The 18,990-nt window shown below is 45.6% G+C and overlaps 2 protein-coding genes across 3 annotated transcripts in view; one reads left to right on the forward strand and one right to left on the reverse strand.

Annotated features, from left to right (window-relative positions):
* LOC146020071 (dynein axonemal assembly factor 8-like) overlaps window positions 1–18,990 on the forward strand; it is a 309,887-nt gene that overhangs the window by 7,503 nt on the left and 283,394 nt on the right. Inside the window, exons 2-3 of one of the 2 annotated variants that reach the window (XM_083152871.1) lie at window positions 5,662–5,766; window positions 5,935–6,126. In XM_083152871.1, the coding sequence (XP_083008997.1) occupies window positions 5,758–5,766; window positions 5,935–6,126 (201 nt within the window). In that variant the 5' untranslated portion in view covers window positions 5,662–5,757. Of the gene's footprint in view, window positions 1–5,661; window positions 5,767–5,934; window positions 6,127–18,990 lie in introns of those variants that run through there. The other variant, XM_083152874.1, reaches the window with a different exon arrangement.
* LOC146020074 (ankyrin repeat and SAM domain-containing protein 3-like) overlaps window positions 1–18,990 on the reverse strand; it is a 137,034-nt gene that overhangs the window by 1,241 nt on the left and 116,803 nt on the right. The gene's annotated exons all lie outside the window — the stretch shown is intronic.

Below are 18,990 nucleotides of genomic sequence, written 5' to 3' on the forward strand. Positions count from 1 at the left end.
TTCCTTCTTCAGAAGCGTGTCTAATTAGTCCACAATGGGGCGTATATATACCCCTGTCAATCAAATTAACATGCACATTATTGGCCGCTAATCGGCCTCCAGCATCCGGCCTCCGTGCCCAGCAATATGGCGCTGCGGTTCATCTAACGGGAAATGCAGGGTAACGTGCGTTCCACGTACAGGAAGTGCTTCTCCGGCCGTGTAACGCTGCGGTTCATCCGCAGGAAGTGTAGAGCCGCTTGTATTCTAATAATAGGAAGCGCGTCACCGCTTGTCACAAACACGGAAGTCTCCCAAGTACAAGCGAAAATGGCCGTGCGTTTCAGCGCTTCATCGCTTGCGTTCCACTGCGAATATGACAAAATATTGGCTGCTCAGCAGGGAAGACGGAGGCTGTTTACATAAAAAACAACGATGGTCAGCACTAGAATAAGAAAATGTGTGTCAGTTAAAATCTCATAATAAAACTGTTTAACCACCACCACAGTCCTCAATATAAGGGTGACTTCAAAAAGCATTTAAAGATAGAGAACCAAGAAATGAGTATAAAGCCTATAAGATCTTTTTAACTTAGGAAGGGCTTTAACTCGAACTCTGTATTGAGCCCCTTAGGGACCAAAGTCCCCAAACGATGTATCCAGCGCATCTCAGTTCTAGAGAGGCGTCTGGCAACATCGCTGGTACGATTCTTTGGAAGAATCTGTTCAATAGCACAAAAGAAAGTGATTTGACATTCATCTGCGATGTGAAACACACGGAAATGTTCAGATACCGTGTGAGTTTGTAGTTTTTTACGTATATTGTATATGTGTTCGGCAGTGCGGGCCTTCAGCTGTCTGGAGGTCTTCCCTACATATGATAGGCCGCACTTGCACTGTAACACATACACCACGTTCCTTGAATGGCAAGTCAAAAATTGTTTAATAGAGTAAGTGGTGCCATTTACAAAAAAATGGTCCAACTTTCTCTCTTTGGATTTCACCGTCCTGCATGCAAGACACGAACCACAGCGGTGAAACCCAATTGTTCTGATAGTTTGACGTGGGTCGCTATCAGTAGAGCTATGAACAAGATGATCTTTGAGAGAGGGGGCTTTTTTATATATAAACTGGGGTTTTGCCGGTAGTTGGGGGCCAATGATGGGATCATTTTGGAGTAGGTGCCAGTTGTTCTTAAACACTCTTTCCACATTTTTGTGTATAGAACTAAATTGGCTGACAAAAGCCCATTTGAATTTATCGTTATTTTTGTCCCCCTTAGGTTTTACACTTAATAGTGCCGGTCTTTCAATACAGTTGATCCTCTCTCTAGCATCACTAATGAGGTTCTTAGAATAGCCTTTTACACTTAATCTTTTAGATACTTCATCTAGTTGTTGGTCACACACTGAGATATCTGTACAATTCCGCTTGATGCGGGTGAATTGTCCGAACGGAATTGCATCTAACCAATTTCGATGGTGTTGACTAGTTGTAAAAATAAAGCTATTGGAGTCCGTCTCCTTTCTGAATGTTTTGGTTTTTAAGTCATCATTTTCAATGTACAGTTTTAAATCGAGGAAGGAAACCTCACTTTGACTACATTCAAAAGTCAATTTTATATTATTGGTGTTTTCATTAAGGGAGGAGCAAAATAAATCTAAAGTGCTCTTATCCCCTGACCAAATAAAACAAATGTCATCGATGAAACGGCTCCAGGTCACCAGGTTCACCCCTAGCTCGCCTCCCTGCCACACTACCTGATCTTCCCAGTGGGCCATAAATAGGTTGGCGTAGCTAGGAGCAAACCTGGTGCCCATAGCCGTCCCAGTACACTGCAAATAATAAGAACCCTTGTGACAAGCGGTGACGCGCTTCCTATTATTAGAATACAAGCGGCTCTACACTTCCTGCGGATGAACCGCAGCGTTACACGGCCGGAGAAGCACTTCCTGTACGTGGAACGCACGTTACCCTGCATTTCCCGTTAGATGAACCGCAGCGCCATATTGCTGGGCACGGAGGCCGGATGCTGGAGGCCGATTAGCGGCCAATAATGTGCATGTTAATTTGATTGACAGGGGTATATATACGCCCCATTGTGGACTAATTAGACACGCTTCTGAAGAAGGAAGAACTTTCCGAAAACGCGTTTAAGCGTGCATTTTAAACTGTGTGTGTCGACCTGTGGAAGCAGCGGTTAAGCAGAGGAGTATCCTGGACTGAGCCCCCCTTGCCTCCGGATCAAGGGACCCAGACTGAAGGACGCCCCCGATGACATCACATGCTTGCTGTTTCTGCCTGGGACACTGTGTTTATGCTTTTAAACAAGTCACTTTATTGTAAGTGCATTTGCTTTATTAAAAATCTTTTTATCTTATTGACCTGCACCATGTTATTCTCTATCATGTCTCCCCTGTATATGTAAATAGGGGAGATTTTGGAATACCTCTGGAACACCTCAAAATTCGACCTGGTTGTATATTAAATTGTTTATGTACAGGGTTTATTTATACCTTGTTTTGCATGGTTTACACTGAGCGCTGTACTTTCCCATTCACAATCTTTTTGTCTGCTATGCGACCCCCTGTAGGTGTACCAAACACCAATTATGCCCACAATACCCATACCCCCCACCTATAGATTTGTTTCGCAACCCACCCCATCCAAACAATTATCAGTTTGAATCAGAACTTATTTTTTAATCCTACTTTCATTTCTTGATTGTACTTCTATGTACACTTATATTTTTTTTCAGGATTTATTGAGTACATTTTACACTTTAACATGGCAAATCTTTATCTCAGTCTTATTCTTCAACTTCTTACACTCCAAACCTTATCAATCCACCCATTTATGATTGCGATGGCTGGATCGGTGGATTGGCCTGGCGGGTGTAGGGAAGAATTTGGTCCATTAAACCCTTTCCCAGTGGTGCATTGCAGTGGTGCGGGTAGCGTGCATCTCTTCATGACGTCATGTGGCCAGGCCAGCGGACCTGCTGCCCCACTGTTTGGTAGACACTAATATCACCATCGTATTGACACAGAATAGATGTGTTCTAGATATATCCTTACCTCATTGATGCAGAATAGATGTGTTATAGATATACGCCACCTCAGTGTCAAAGGATAAATTATATTTACCCCTTCAGTAGCTCATGATATGTGTTATATATATATATATATATATATATATATATATATATATATATATATATATATATATATAGCCTCAATCAGTGACACAGGATAGATGTGTTCTGGATAGATCCTCAGTGACACAGGATATATGTGTTCTAGATATATCCCTACCTCAGTGACAATGAATAGATGTGTTCTAGATACAGTATATCCCCCTTCAGTGACATAGAAATGATATGTTGTAGCTAAATCCCCACCTTAGTGACAAAGAATAGATGTGTTCTAGATATACCCCCTTCAGTGACAAAGAATAGATGTGTTCTAGATATATGCCTACCTTATTGACACAGAATAGAGGTGTTCTAGATATAGTCCCTCCAATGAGACAATAGATGTATATCAGTGGTGCAAGTAGAGATTTTTTTCTTAGTGGGAAAAAAAATTGCCCGTGGTTATGTCTCATGTGGCCACACACATTATGCCTTAACCCTGATGCCCCTTACACATAATGCTACACACCGTAATGCCCCTTACACATTATGCCACACACCATAATGCTCATTACATATTATACCACACACCATAATGCCTACTACATATTATGCCACACACTGTTATGCCATTACACATTCTGCAACACACCTAATGCCCATTACACATTATACCACACACCGCAATGCCCTTTAACTATTATGCCACACACAAGAATGTCCATTAAACATTATGCCACACACCGTAATGCCCATTACACATTATACCACTCACCCTAATGCCCATTAAAAATTAGTCATCGCATTAAGGCTTCTAATTTCTCGCTGCTAGGGGTTTCATGGCAAAGGATGCAGCTTTCTGCATCTTCTCCTTGTGGCACAAGTGTTCCCGGCACTTCCGGGTAACGCTATACAAGCAGTGGCATAATTGTACATTTTGCACCCCCCCCCCCCTCATGGCATTTTAGTGCCGCTTACACACATAATGCCCCCTGAAGTACTGCTTACACGCATAATGCCCCCTGCAGTGCCGATTATACATAATGCCCACTGTAGTGCTGCTTCATAATTCCCCCTGCTGTGCCAATTGTACATAATGCTCACTGTAGTTCCATTTCATAACACCCTCTGTAGTGCCACTACATAATGTCCCCTGTAGTGCTGCTGCTTAATGCCCCCTGTCGTGCCACTTCATAATGCCTCCAGTAGTGCCGCTGAATAATGCCCCCTTTAGTGCTGCTGCTTGATGTCCCCTTTGGTGTCGACTCTCCCCTGTGGTCAGGGCCTCCTCCTCCTCTGCGAGTATGAGAGCGGAGCGCTGCGCCACAGGCTTCCCTCACCCCTCTGGTGGCTCTTGGCCATTTCAAATATGGCAGCTACTCGTGAGCCAATCAGAACTCGCGGCCCAGCAGCCAATCACCGTGGCTACTGATACACAAGCTCTGATTGGCTCATGAGCTGCCGGGGGGGGGGGGGCTGTGGCGCTGCTCTCCTCCTCCTCTCATCGGCAGCAGGCGCCAGAGGGGTGGGGGAAGTATTAAATGTGGCAGCGCGCAGCAGGGGATGCGGGGGGGGGGGGGGATAAGGCATACCGGCAACATATTTTTTAAACGTACGCCATACCGCGCCATACCCTCTTACTTGCACCACTTGATGTGTTCTAGGTATATCTTCACCTCAGTGACACAGAATAGATGTATTCTAGATAAATTCCCCAGTGACGCAGAATAGATATGTTCTGGTTATATCCTCACCTCAGTGACGCAGAACAGATGGGTGACATTTAATAGAATGAGAGATTCAGAAAGTGAGAGATTTGGTAAGAAATCTCCAGTTTTTTTTAAAGCGGCAATCATTTACACTGCAACATCAAACTGGTTTTGCAGTGTAAATGATTGACACTTTCAAAAAATGGAGATTTCTTACCAAATCTCTCACTTTCTGAATCTCTCATCCTATTAAATTTCCCCCGATGTGTTCTAGATAAATCCCCCTCAGTGACGCAGAATAGATGTGTTCTAGATATATCCTCACTTCAGCGACACAGAATACATATGTTCTTGATATATACCCACCTTATTGACGCAGAATGTATGTGTTCTAGTTATATCCTAACCTTGGTGACACATGATAGATGTGTTACCACTTAGTTGTATAGCGCCCACATATTCCGCAGCACAGAATACATATGTTCTTGATATATACCCACCTTATTGACGCAGAATGTATGTGTTCTAGTTACAGTATATCCTAACCTTGGTGACACATGATAGATGTGTTACCACTTAGTTGTATAGCGCACACATATTCCGCAGCGCTTTATAGAGAATATTTGTCCATGCCCCAGTGGAGCTTACAAGCTATATTTCCTACCACATGCACACACACACACAGTATATTTTTGGATTGTGGGGTTAAACTAGAGAAAACCCACGCAAGCACGGGGAGAATATACAAATTCCACACACTTAGGGCCATGGTTGGATTGGAACCCTTGACCTCAGGATGGGCCTAGTTGCCAGTAATAATTTAGACCATCTCTTTCTATAGTCTGACTATGAGTTGGAAGATGTGAAGATCTTTCAGAGAGAGGACTGTTCTACACTTGATTTAGCTGAGGAATTCTTCTATGAAGAACAGGAATATATGAATAAGGTAAGAGCCATAATTTCCTCTTTCTATAATATGCAGTGTTTCTACATGATATGGTCAAATCTCTGGCATAAGTATATTTAAGACCACTGCTCCATAATCATGTAGGATTTGTACAGTAGATGATCCCTCCCTTGTTCTAATGGGGATCTTACATGTGTTCCCTTTTAGGGTATGGCTGTACCAGACACTTCCAAGACAGGAGACGACTTAATGACAAAGTGCTGTATTAAGTCCCAGGTGACATTAGATATTTTCAGACTTATACCAGATAGTGAAGCCAGTCTAACTACATCTCATCATGACATTGATGCAAAGCCAGAAGACGCAGCCCAAGATGTTCCATCACAGAGAAAGACTGAGGTACAGTAGGGTGGATGAATGTGATCATTTACATAGACTTACGCTATTGGTGAGTAAGCATTTTACTGTGCAGTATGATGTACTGGAAAATAAAGGATCTGGAGATCAGCATGGAATCCCATGGAATGGTCTGTTGGAGCTGGAGCCAATCCAGTCCCCATTGCGTCCCTAAAGGTGTTCTTATCACTTCCTGTATCCTCCTCTGTCTCACATGTACAATGCTATGGTGTGCTTACCACTCTATCTACACATCTATCTCACATGTGCGATTCATAGCTGCCTACCCTCCTGCATTCTGCAGGAGACTCCCTGACATAGCAGCAATCCCCATAAATAGGGATAGAGAGACGCAGGGTGCTAGGCAGGGGATAGAGAGACGCAGGGCAGTAGGAATGGGATAGAGAGATGCAGGGTGCTAAGAGGGGATAGAGAGATGCAGGGCAGTAGTGAAGGAATAGAAAGACACAGGGCGCTAGGGAGGGGATAGAGAGACGCAGGGCAGTAGGGAAGGGATAGAGACACAGGACAGTAGGGAATGGATAGAAAGACTCAGGGTGGTAGGGAGGGGATAGAGAGATGCAGGGCTATAGGGAGGGGATAGAGAGACTCAGGATGGTAGGGAGGAGGGGTAAAGAGACACAGGGCAGTAGGGTGTGGATAGAGAGACGCAGGGCAGTAGGGAAGGGATATAAAGATGCAGGATGCTAGGGAGGGGATAGAGAGACGCAGGGTGCTAGGGAGGGGATAGAGAGACACAGGGCAGTAGGGAATGGATAGGGAGATGCAGGGCTGTAGGGAGGGGTTAGAGAGACGCAGGGTGGTAGGGAAGGGAAAGAGAGACGGACAGCAGTAGGGAAGGGATAGAGAGACACAGGGTTCTAGGTAGGGGATAGAGAGACGCAGGGCGCTAGGGAGGGGATAGAGAGACGCATGGTGCTAGGGAGGGGATAGAGAGACACAGGGCAGTAGGGAATGGATAGGGAGATGCAGGGCTGTAGGGAGGGGTTAGAGAGACGCAGGGTGGTAGGGAAGGGAAAGAGAGACGGACAGCAGTAGGGAAGGGATAGAGAGACACAGGGTTCTAGGTAGGGGATAGAGAGATGCAGGGCGCTATGGAGAGGATAGAGAGATGCAGGGCAGTAGGGAGGGGATAGAAAGACACAGGGCGCTAGGGAGGGGATAGAGAGACGCAGGGCGGTAGGGAGGGGATAGAGAGACACAGGGCAGTAGGGAAGGGATAGAGAGATGCAGGACTGAAAGCAGAGCATGCTGGGATGTGAAGTTTCACAACAGCTGGAGGGCCATCGTTTGGACATGCATGGGATAGAGAGACGCAGTAGGGAGGGGGTAGAGAGACACAGGGTGCTAGGGAGGGGATAGAGAAATGCAGAATGCAGCCCTAGTACTGCACTAGTACATTGGTCCCTCTCCATATCATCATTACTTTGTTCATGGTGGTGGGACATCACTGCCCGGGTGGTCTGTGATGTCCCACCACAATGAACAAAGTAATGATGATATGGGGAGGGACCAATGTCGATGGCTGGAGGGAAGTGCAGTACTAGGGCTGTGCAATGGGTTGCTGGTCCAGGACCAGATCAAATTATTCATGTTCTATGACTCTATGTAATAGGCAAAACCAGTGCTGGTGGTATCAAAAAACATGTGGACAACCAGAAGCGCTACCCTGTCCGACCACATACGTAACCTAAGGATGACATGTAAAAACAATGTACTTCATTTAATCATCTTTACCGAATTTCTCAGTAAAAAAAAGCTGGCCTAGCGGTGCTGCCAAATGAAGCCACTACTATTTTATTTATATATACTATATTATTTTTTCAGTTGTACTTCCACCTGCAGGATACTTATGATATGGAAATAAATTTGTAATGTACATTTGTATGTAATACAGGGGCTGTGACTTTTATGTAGAATAATGTCTCTGGGGAATAGTTATTTTGGTCTCGGCAACTTATTTTCTATATGACATTAGTTTTATTATTTCATTGAAAAATTCTTATTTTATTCAAAAATATAAAATGACAAGATATATAGTTACAGTAATGTAGATTCAAATAACAAGATATGAAAAGATCACATATAAAACAAATGAAAACTTTATTCTATAACGTTTTAGTGAAAAACAATTTAAACTTCATTAACCATATAAATAAGGAAAAACTCAGCAAGGCACTGGAAGAGTGATGTCACAATAGCTTGTGATGTCACAATAGCTTGTGATGTCAAAATAGCTTGTGCTGTCACAATGGAGCTTGGACTGAAATGAAAAGCTGCATACTGCACAGACACTATTATTGTTGCAGAGTCACATTATATAGAAATAAACGGGTAATCTACATTCGTATGTAACACAGGGGTTGTGACTTTTCTGTAGGACAATGTCTCTGGGGAATAGTTCTTTTGGTTACAGCAACTTATTTTCTATATGACATTAGTTTTATTGTTTCATTGAAAAAATCTTATTTTATTCACAAAGATAAAATGACAATATATATCGTTACAGTAATGTAGATTCATATAACAAGATATGAAAAGATCACATAAAAACAAATGAAACCATTATTCTATAACTTTTTAGTGTAAAACTATTTAAACTTCATTAACCATATAAATAGGCAAAAACTCAGCAAGGCAATGTAAGAGGGATGTCAGAAAATTCAGGTGCACACTAAGCACAGAAACCAATAACATTAACATGGTGGAGGGGGAAGGGGGGACATTGAGGTTCTTGGCACAAAAATGTGAGCCCACCTACCACGTCAAGGTGACCTCATCAGGTGGGTGGAGGGGGAGGGGAGTGGGAAGGGGGAATTTTTTTTTTTTTGGGGGGGGGGGGGGGGGGGGGGGAGACTGTACTATGCTATTCTAGGCTGTGCTTAGCTAAGCTATACTAAGACCATAGTCTTAGTATTGCATAGATAAGCAAAGCATAGATACTCTTAGCTAAGACTATGTTAAGACTATGCTAATCTATGCTGTGCTTAGCTATGCTATACTAAGAACATGGTCTTGGCATAGCATAACTAAGCATAGCATAGATTAGCATAGTCTTAGCTAAGAGTATCTATGCTTTGCTTATCTATGCTATACTAAGACCATAGTCTTAGTATAGCATAGCTAAGCATAGCATAGAATAGCATAGTATAGTGTCGTCAGGTGGGTTGGGGGGGGGGGGGAGGGGAGAGGGGTTTTTTTATTATTATTTTTTTTTTCCTTTTTTGTGTTTTTTTTTTTTTTTTTGCAGGAGGGGGAGACTGTGCTGTGCTTAGCTAAGCTATACTAAGACCATGGTCTTAGCATAGCATAACTAAGCACAGCATAGCATAGAATAGCATAGATACTCTTAGCTAAGATTATGTTAAGACTATGCTATTCTATGCTGTGCTTAGCTAAGCTATACTAAGACCATAGTCTTAGCATAGCATAGCTAAGCACAGCATAGATTGTGTTCAGGGGCAGAGGCACTTTAAGGATAGGAATTGGTCAGAGAGTTTATGGTCTCTGATTGCGCTTTAAGTGCTTTCTTTAGTTGTTTTTTTAATTTACGATTTTTCTTTTTCAATGTATGGTTTTTGTCTTGTAAAGTATTATTTACATTTGACAGGTATTCTATCTGTCGGTCACATTTCGCACTGTCATGGGCAATGTGTTTTTTGGCCCAACTGCCATTGATAAATTCATACGTCTCTTTGCCCACTGAGACGGTTGGCAGCTCTTCCTGTATATTCGGGGGATTTTCTCTGCGAAACTTTCGCAGGCGCCTGAAGCTTTGAAAGTCTTCATATAAACCCCGGAACCAGTTTAGAGCCATAGTTGGTAACGACTGCGAAATTAATTTCTGCTGCGACTTCTCTGGACTGTGACTTGTCTTGTACAGAGGCTGCTGCAGAATGAGGACAGCAGTCTGGGCACCCTTATTTATAACCTCTAGAATACCGAAACATTGTAGAATGTTCCGGAACGAACATTCTATAACAGAGGTTATAAATAAGGGTGCCCAGACTGCTGTCCTCATTCTGCAGCAGCCTCTGTACAAGACAAGTCACAGTCCAGAGAAGTCGCAGCAGAAATTAATTTTGCAGTCGTTACCAACTATGGCTCTAAACTGGTTCCGGGGTTTATATGAAGACTTTCAAAGCTTCAGGCGCTGTGATGTTATGTTATGCTGTGCTTAGCTATGTTATGCTAAGACCATGGTCTTAGTATAGCTTAGCAAAGCACAGCACAGTCTCCCCCTCCTGCAAAAAAAAAATATATATATACTCTCCCCTCCCCCTTCCCACCCCCCCCCCCCCACCTGATGAGGTCACCTTGACGTGGTAGGTGGGCTCACATTATTGTGCTAAGAACCTCAATGTCCCCCATGTTAATGGTCTCTGTACTTAATGTGCATTTGCATTTTCTTTCTTTTCTGGCTGAGCTCTGCTTTTAAATCCTCAGTGCCATTTTTATGACATCATATGACATTGTGACATCAGTATGATATTATAGGTAATGTATCCTCATACAGGGTTTGTCCTGGGGTTTGGAAACTAACTGATTTCCGCTGTTATATATATAATATCCTGTCACTCATCCCCAGCATCTCAGACACCACCTGACAGGACAGCGCTCGTCTGCTGGAACCTCCATTGATAGTAAACAAGCTCAAGGTCATTATTTTTAGGGTAGCCAAGCTCCAAGTCTGCAGGCTAATCCAAGTTAGGCAAGATACTTACCTCCTGCGGGTATCTATACCCTAGAAGGCTGGGTATATATATGAGAAAACATCAGGTTTTAAGAGACGTATCTGGAGAACGATAATGATAGCAGTGGTTATGATGTCTGTGTCCTGGGTTTGTGAGAGAAGTAACAGCAAAGCATTGGTATACAGTAGGCAGTTACCATTGTGACATCACAAATACTCAGAAAGAGTCAGTGTGTGACAAACTGCCAGTACAAAGTAGCTGACAGCAGCTGGGAGTGCTCTTTGTAGGGAGGCAGGGTGAGTGTGACATCACAATGCATTCAGGTGTCCGGTACCGATGGCTGTATGGCCTGTGCTTAGGAGATGGAAGAACACTTTAAAATATAAAAAAAAAAACAACAAAAAAAACTGCGCACAGGGTGAAGCCCATGGTTCTTAGGTGGGAACAGTTTGGGAACCACTAGCTTAGGGGGTAAGTCAGACTTCAGACTTGATCTCGGTTGTACAATTTTGCAATCCGTTCAATTATGGAATGACTGTGCATGCCTATGGCTCGTAGCACGTATGCGCAATGCCAAATAGTGGTCAAAATAGTGCATAGATCTAATCACAATCCCCTTGCAATTTACATAACAGGATGCCGGAGTTTGTGGGTAATAACCGGCTGTTTTCTGGGTGTGTCAGGAAAAATGCAGCCAGACGGTGTATGGGAGTGCACTGTCTGTGACGTCAGCGTCGGCTGATTGGCCTGATTACAGTATGTTGCTGAGTAATGGAAGGGACAGACCTGCTCACATTTGCACAGACCGGGAAAATCATTCCACGGTGAGTGAAGACAGTAGTGAATAGCGTTCCATTCACAATTCTCTCTCAGACTTGCACATGGCAGGATTTCACTGTCCGGGTGGTGGCTATCTATCTACTCACAGTCATCTGCGAATTTGCAGGTGAGTGATCAAGTCTGAATTAGGCCCTTAGTACATCTGGATCATAGGATGGAATTCCAGTGTGGTCGATAGGTGCGAATTGCTGTTGCCATGGACTTCATGTACGTAGTTCAGACACATTGGCAGATTAAGGTCCTCATGGGCCTGGAGCTGAATTATATGAAGGGCCTATTGGGTACTGCGGGGCAGAGTTGTGATGATTGTGTTTGTGTGCTGGGGAAGTCTGCTAATATGGGTGTGCGAGTAGTGCATGTGAGTGTGTGTAACCACAGCAGCTAGGTCATAATCTGTGGAGTACCACCTCACTGCACTGTGGTGCTGCTTCCTTCAGTAGTTTACAGGCAGCTTGACGGAGGAGCCCACATCACAGCGTATACGGTGCAGGTAGGGCTAGTGAAGCCTTCCACTGTGCCATTATTAGCAGTGGTGTAGCTAGGTTCCACTGTGCCCGGAGCAAGGGCATGTTTTGCGCCCCCCCCATTTGTTTTAGGTGGGACCTTTGCATGGCGAAAAGGGGGGCATGTACTAACATTATACCACACACCGTAATGCCCATTGCACATTTTAGCAAACTTTGTAATGCCCATTACACATAAAGCCACATGCCGTAGTTACATACTATATAACATACCGTAATGCCCATTACACATTTGTCACATAAGTGCCACTTACCTACATGCTCATTGCTTGCTAGGAACTTCATGCTCTATTCCAGGGGCTTCATGCTCGTTGCCAAGGGGGACTCTCCTTGCTCGTTGCTAAGAGGACTGACCTTGCTCGTTGCCAAGCCCGCTCGCCCGCCCAGCTCTCCAGCTCCCCGCTGTGCCCGTCTGAGCCAGAGCTCAAGTCTCCCGCTGGACCGCTAATCAATAGGTGCTCGCAGTCCAGCAGCCAATGCTGCATCTGATTGGCTGCTGGACCGCAAGCGCCTATTGGAAAGCGGTCCAGCGAGTAACTTTAATTGAAAATAGCGTCGGACAGTGGACTCTGACCACTGTTGCATGTACAAAAAATGTCTTAGTGGTACTGTGCCGCGCGCCTGTGAAAAAATGGGCATGTCATGGGCGTGGCTATATGACAATAGTAGGAGCGGTTACATGACAAAGGGTCAGGCTGCTCCCCATGTATAATAAAAGGACACCACAGGCTGCCCCCCTATATAATAATAATAATAATAATAATAATAATAATAATAATAATAATAATAATAACAGGACCCCACAGGCTGCTCCCCTTGTATAATCACATGACCCCACAGGCTGCTCCCCCTCTAGAATAAAAATACACCACAGGCTGCTCCCCCTCTATAATAAAAGGACACCACAGGCTGCTCGGGTGCCGGACGGGGTCCTGACAGTCGGAATCCCGACTGTCAAAACACCGACAGCCGGGTTCCCAACGACCGTCGGCTATTTTCCCTCATGGGGTCCACGACCCCCATAGAGGCAGAATAGAATAGGTGGCGAGCGTAGCGAGCCACCGTGCCCAAAAGGGGCTTAGTTGTGCTCACCATGCTGTCTGGGTCTGGCCAGTCGGGATCCCGACGTCGGGCTAATGACTGTCGGGATCCCGACTGTTGGACCCCTGTACCACACCCGGCTGCTCCCCCTGTATAATAATAATAATAATAATAATAATAATAATAATAACAGGACTCCACAGATTGTAACACAGAGAATCCCATACTGGGGATGTACTGTCATCTATTGTGAATGGTGTGTGCGCTGCAGTTGTGCAGCATGATGAGGGGGTAGAGTGACGGGTAGAGAGAGGGTGTAAAGTGACAGGTCCCGACATGTGCTGACAGCTGGGTCCCTGCTCCTGCCACCGCAATTAAGTTTCTCTTTGCAAATGCCGGCAGCCGCTGGGTCCCTGTAATTACAGCCGCAGCAGCTGGTCTCCTAACATGTGTTGGGCTGCCGGCAACCCCATGCTGCAGCATGAGTGTGTGTCCTGACTCCTGCGCCAGAGCGGGCAGCAGCAGGAGCACAGCGGTACCCAGAGCGGGCGGCAGCGGGGGCACAGTGGTACACAGAGCAGGCGGGTTCACAGCGGTACACAGAGTGGGCGGCAGCGGAGGCACAGGTGCCTTTTGCGGTGCACGACTCCGGCGCCCTATCAACTCTCTGCGCAAGGAGCTCGTGCTCTGCCCTCCCTACGCCCCTGGACCCACGTATTACCCTATGATATATTTCCTTGTTTTGTCGGGAGGAGAGGAGAGTCAGGTACTTGCGGACGACTAGGATGACTTTTTTCTCTTTATTCTCTTTAATTGGTCAATATTTTTGCTTGTTACATCATTATAGTAATTTATGTGATAGGCTGTAATGATCATCAAAGCAATTACTTCACACGCAAAAGCCTTTATTGTCAATGTTTATATACACGCACTCTGAAGCTATTATTTATTTGATGTGAATGTATAACACTTTGCTTCATTAAAAATAAAAAATAAATAAAAAAACACAGCAAACAACTCTGCCTTCTAAAGACATGGTATCCCAAATCCACAAGGAGAGTCCAAGGGTGTATGCGATGTCTGACCTTCCCATCACTGTACAGGAAGAGGTGGCTCCTTCAACCATTTGCAGCACGCCCTCTGCATTTGCTGAAAGGATCACCCACAGTCCAGTTCCTGATTTTGAAGTTGTCAATGTTGTACACCAGGAGGAGGAATTTGATGTATCTGGCGCTGAGGAGGAAGTTGACGAGGATGCTGCTGATGGTGATGTGGTTGCTTAAATGAGGCACCGGGCGAGACAGTTGTTGTTTGTGGGATGCAAAAGGCCATCACCATGCCTGGGCAGAAGACCAATAAATCCACCTCTTTGGTCTGGAATTATTTTTATCCAGATCCGGACAACAATTTTCTCGCCATATATAGCTTATGTAAAGCTGCAATAACCAGGGGTAAGGCCATTGGCCACCTAGGGACATCCTCGCTTATGCATCACCTGAAGTTAGTTAATAAGTCACTGTTTAGTTCAGAAACTGTGGCGGCAGCAGTCCAGGGACACCTAAATCCCTTGCTCCTGTAGTCCTGCAGGGCTATGTCACCGGCATGACTGACTTCTCTTCCATCCGGGATTCCTCCAGAGGATCCTGCAGAGGTACGCCTACTACTGCTGCCACTGCTGCTGTTGCTGCTGGGAGTCGGTCATCGTCCCAGAGGGGAAGTCGTAACACTGCTACATCTTTCACAAAGCAATTGACCGTCCAACAGTCGTTTGCCATGAGGACAAAGTACAACAGCAGTCATCTGATGGCAAAGTGGATAAATGCGGCCTTGACAGCTATGTTGGTGTTAGATGTGCGTCTGGTGTCCGCCATCAGTGGAGTGAGATTTAGACGGTTGATGGAGGTATTGTGTCCCCAGTACCAAATCCCATCTAGATTCTACTTCATTAGGCAGGCGATACTGAGAATGTACAGAGACATCCGAAAAAGTGTCCTTGGTGCCCTGAAAAATGTGGTTGTACCCACTGTCCACTTAACCACGGACATGTGGACAAGTGGTTCAGGGCAAACTAAGGACTATATGGTTGTGACAGCCCACTGGGTAGATGCATCGCCTTCCACAGCAACAGCAGGACAGCTCCTTCCAAGGCAGGCTACGCTTTGTATCACCGATTTCAGTAAGAGGCACAACGCTGACAACCTCTTAGAGCAGGCATGCCCAAAGTCAGGCCCGGGGGCCAATTGCGGCCCGTGCTGTCATTTCAAGTGGCCTACAGCTGGAAGCTGGCAGAGCATCAGATGTGGGAAGCACAGGACACTAAAGGTGGGGCCCCGGCGAGCGCGCCTTTACCCAGCTGTCTGCTGCAGTGAGGAGGTGCTGGCCGCCACAGTCAGGTGTGTTTGGCGTCCTGCCCCTGCTGCAATCGTATATCACCCTACTCCACAATCACAGTGACAGCAGTGTTTGGGGAGGGGGGCAGCAAGGGTGAAGCTTGCTCCCGTAACATGCAGAGCGGAGGAGGGCAGCATCTCCTGTACTTGCAGTGCCTGCTTTGCCTCTCCTTCCTCTGGCTCACACAAGGAGCTGGGAAACATACAGAGAAGGGAGGGGGCAGAGTGGGGGACATGCAGTGAAGGAGGGTCAGGCTGGGGGACATACAGTGAATGGAGGCAGTTATGGCCATTCAGAGAAGGGGTAGCAGGGGCAGGCTGGGGGACATAGAGTGAATGGGGGCAGAGTGGGGAACCATTCTGATGTGATTAATGATTCAAAGAATGTCAGGCTGAATAGTCGGCCCCCACATTTTCACTTCACCAAATCTGGCCCTCGTCGCAAAAAGTTTGGACACCCCTGTCTTAGAGAAACTCAGGGAAATTATCTCGCAGTGGATACCACTTCGACTCTTCTGGGGATTTGTGGTGTCGGACAACGGCAGTAACATTGTGCGGGCATTACATATGGGCAATTAACAACACGTGCCATGTTTTGCCCACAAAAATTTTGTTTGCAGTATTTCCTAAAAACTGACAGAAGCGTGCAGGAGATGCTTGCGGTGGCCCGCAAAATTGCTGGACACTTTTGCCATTCTGCCACTGCCTGTCGAAGGCTGGAGCGGCAGCAAAAACGCCTCAACCTGCCCTGCAATAAGAGCCGGCCGGCCCTAGCCCAAATGACTTCCTAGGCAAGATTTTGGCTGGTGCCTCCTAGCACCGCCACTAGTTCCGCCTCTGACCCTTCTCCCCTTTCCCAGCCCTCATCATAGCAGTGATCATTTTGGTGCTCCTACCCGCAATATTTTAAATAGAAACAGTGCCCACATTCGGTGTGCAGCCCAAACAGGGGTGTGTTCTTTCTGGGAAGGGGCATTGCCACACAATTGTACCCCCAATTCAAATTATGTCACACAGTAGTGCAACTTTATTCACATTATATCATGCGATGGTGTCCCTTATTCACGTTACATCACACAGTATTACCACTTTACCTTATGTACATTACTCCTCACATTATTCACATTATACCCTTAGAAAAAAATCCTGAGAAAATATTGTATTTTAAGCACCTCCATGGCCACACTGCAACCCAGCACAAAGCAGTGTGTGCTGGGCAGATGAGAAGAGCTGCAGCTGCTGTCACTTAAGGGGAGGGGCCCTTCCATCAGACTTTGGCCTGGGTAATTTGTACCCCCTACCCCTTTCTCTCGGCACCCCCCTGATAATACCACACAGTAATGCCCATTACACATAACACACATTATTAATGTCCTTATAACCATATGCCCCTTACACATTATGCCAACCTTTATTAATGCCCTTCATACACATAAAGACACACATAATGCCCCTTACATATATGTTGCACATTTTTAATGCCATTATACACATGACACACATAATGCCGGTTACACATATGTCGCACATTATTAATGCGTTTATACATGACACAAATAATGCCCCTTACACATATGCCGAACACTATTGCACAACCAACCCACCCGCAGACAGCACTCGCACAGCCGCTAACACTGTGACCACTGCCTCTGCTTGGATACAGATGTTTCCTCATACATCTTGCCTCAATAGGCCATGCAGCTCCTGGCCAGTTCTGCTAACCTTGGGTGCCTTTTTTGCTGAAAATTTGTCTTACTTGCATTGTTATGCGACCAGAACACACAAGGAGCTTCCGATGATTAAAATGATATGTGGCATGAATATATTCTGTGTGCGACTGTGGCTGTACCAGCATATGGAATGCTATGTTACAGTAATTTCCATGAATACACTATTTCATATGCAGATACAGCCTCACTCACACACAGAATATAAGCATGCTGCATATCATTTTAATCAGCAGAAGCTACTGATGCCCCTAGGCATTCCAAATACCCTAGGCACTTGCCTAGTTTGCCTATGCCTAAGGCCGGCTCTGCCTGCAATCGCCTCAAAGAAGAGGTGGTGACGCGCTGGAACTCCACCCTCTATAGGCTGCAGAGGATGGAGGAGAAGCAAAAGGCCATTCAAGCCTACACGGTCACCCACGACATAGGCAGAGGAGCAGGGCTGCACCTGACTCAAGCGCAGTGGAGGCTGATTTCTGTGTTGTACAAGGTTCTCCACATATTTGAACTTGCCACACAAGTCAGCTCTGACACTGCCAGCTTTAATCAGGTGATTCCTCTGATCAGTCTGTTGCAGAAGCAGCTGGAGAAAGTGAAGGAGGAGCTAAAGCATTGCGATTCCGCAAGGCATGTAGCTCTTGTGGATGAAGCCCTACATACGCTTTGCCAGGATACGAGGGTGGTCAGTCAGAGGAATACATTCTGGCCACAGTACTCAATCCTCGGTTTAAAGCGTATGTTGTGTCTCTGTTTCCGGCAAACACAAGTCTACAAAGGTGCAAAGACCTGCTGGTCAGGAGATTGTCATCAGAAGCGGACCATGACACGGCAACAGCTCCTCCCTCATTTTCTCCCACACCTGTGGATGCGAGGAAACAGCTGAAATTTCCAACACAACCCGCTGGCGGGGATGCAGGGCAGGCAGGAGCGAGTTTGGACATCTGGTCTGGACTAAAGGGACCTGCCAACGATTCTGACATGTCTACTGTTGCTGCATTGGATGCTGTCACCATTGAATAAATGGTGGAGAATTACTTTGGTGACAGTATCCAAGTAGACATGTCAGACAGTCCATACCTCTACTGGCAGGAAAAAAAGGCAGTTTGGAGGCCCCTGTACAAACTGGCTCTATTTTACCTGAGTTGCCCCCCCCCCCCCCCCCCTCCAGTGTGTACTCCGAAAGAGTGCAGTGGGGAACCTGGTTAGTGATCGGTGTAGAAGGTTGCTTCCGCAAAATGTGGAGAAGGTGATGTTCATCAAAATGAATTATCAATTCTTGAACGAAAACCAGCAATTGCCTCCAGAGACTACAGAGGTACCTGTGATTGTGGAGTCCAGCGGGATGGAAATGATAATCTGCGAGGATGAGGAAGTACACAATAAAGGGGGTGAGGAATCGGAGGATGAGGATGACTTGTTTCTTTTTTGTGGGGGCCCAAACAAACCAATCATTTCAGCCACAGTCGTGTGGCAGACCCTGTCACTGAAGGAGCAAAAAAAAAAATTCTGCGATTTTAGTGATTTTTATGTTTTTTTGGCAAAAAAATACAAATCGAAAACACGAAAATGGTGGTGTTTTGGAACAGATCCAAATCCAAAACACTGCCCGAGATACAGACCCAAAATGCGT

The sequence above is a fragment of the Crinia signifera genome, chromosome 7 (genome assembly GCF_055691185.1).
Source record: "Crinia signifera chromosome 7, ASM5569118v1, whole genome shotgun sequence".
Lineage (NCBI taxonomy): Eukaryota > Metazoa > Chordata > Amphibia > Anura > Myobatrachidae > Crinia > Crinia signifera.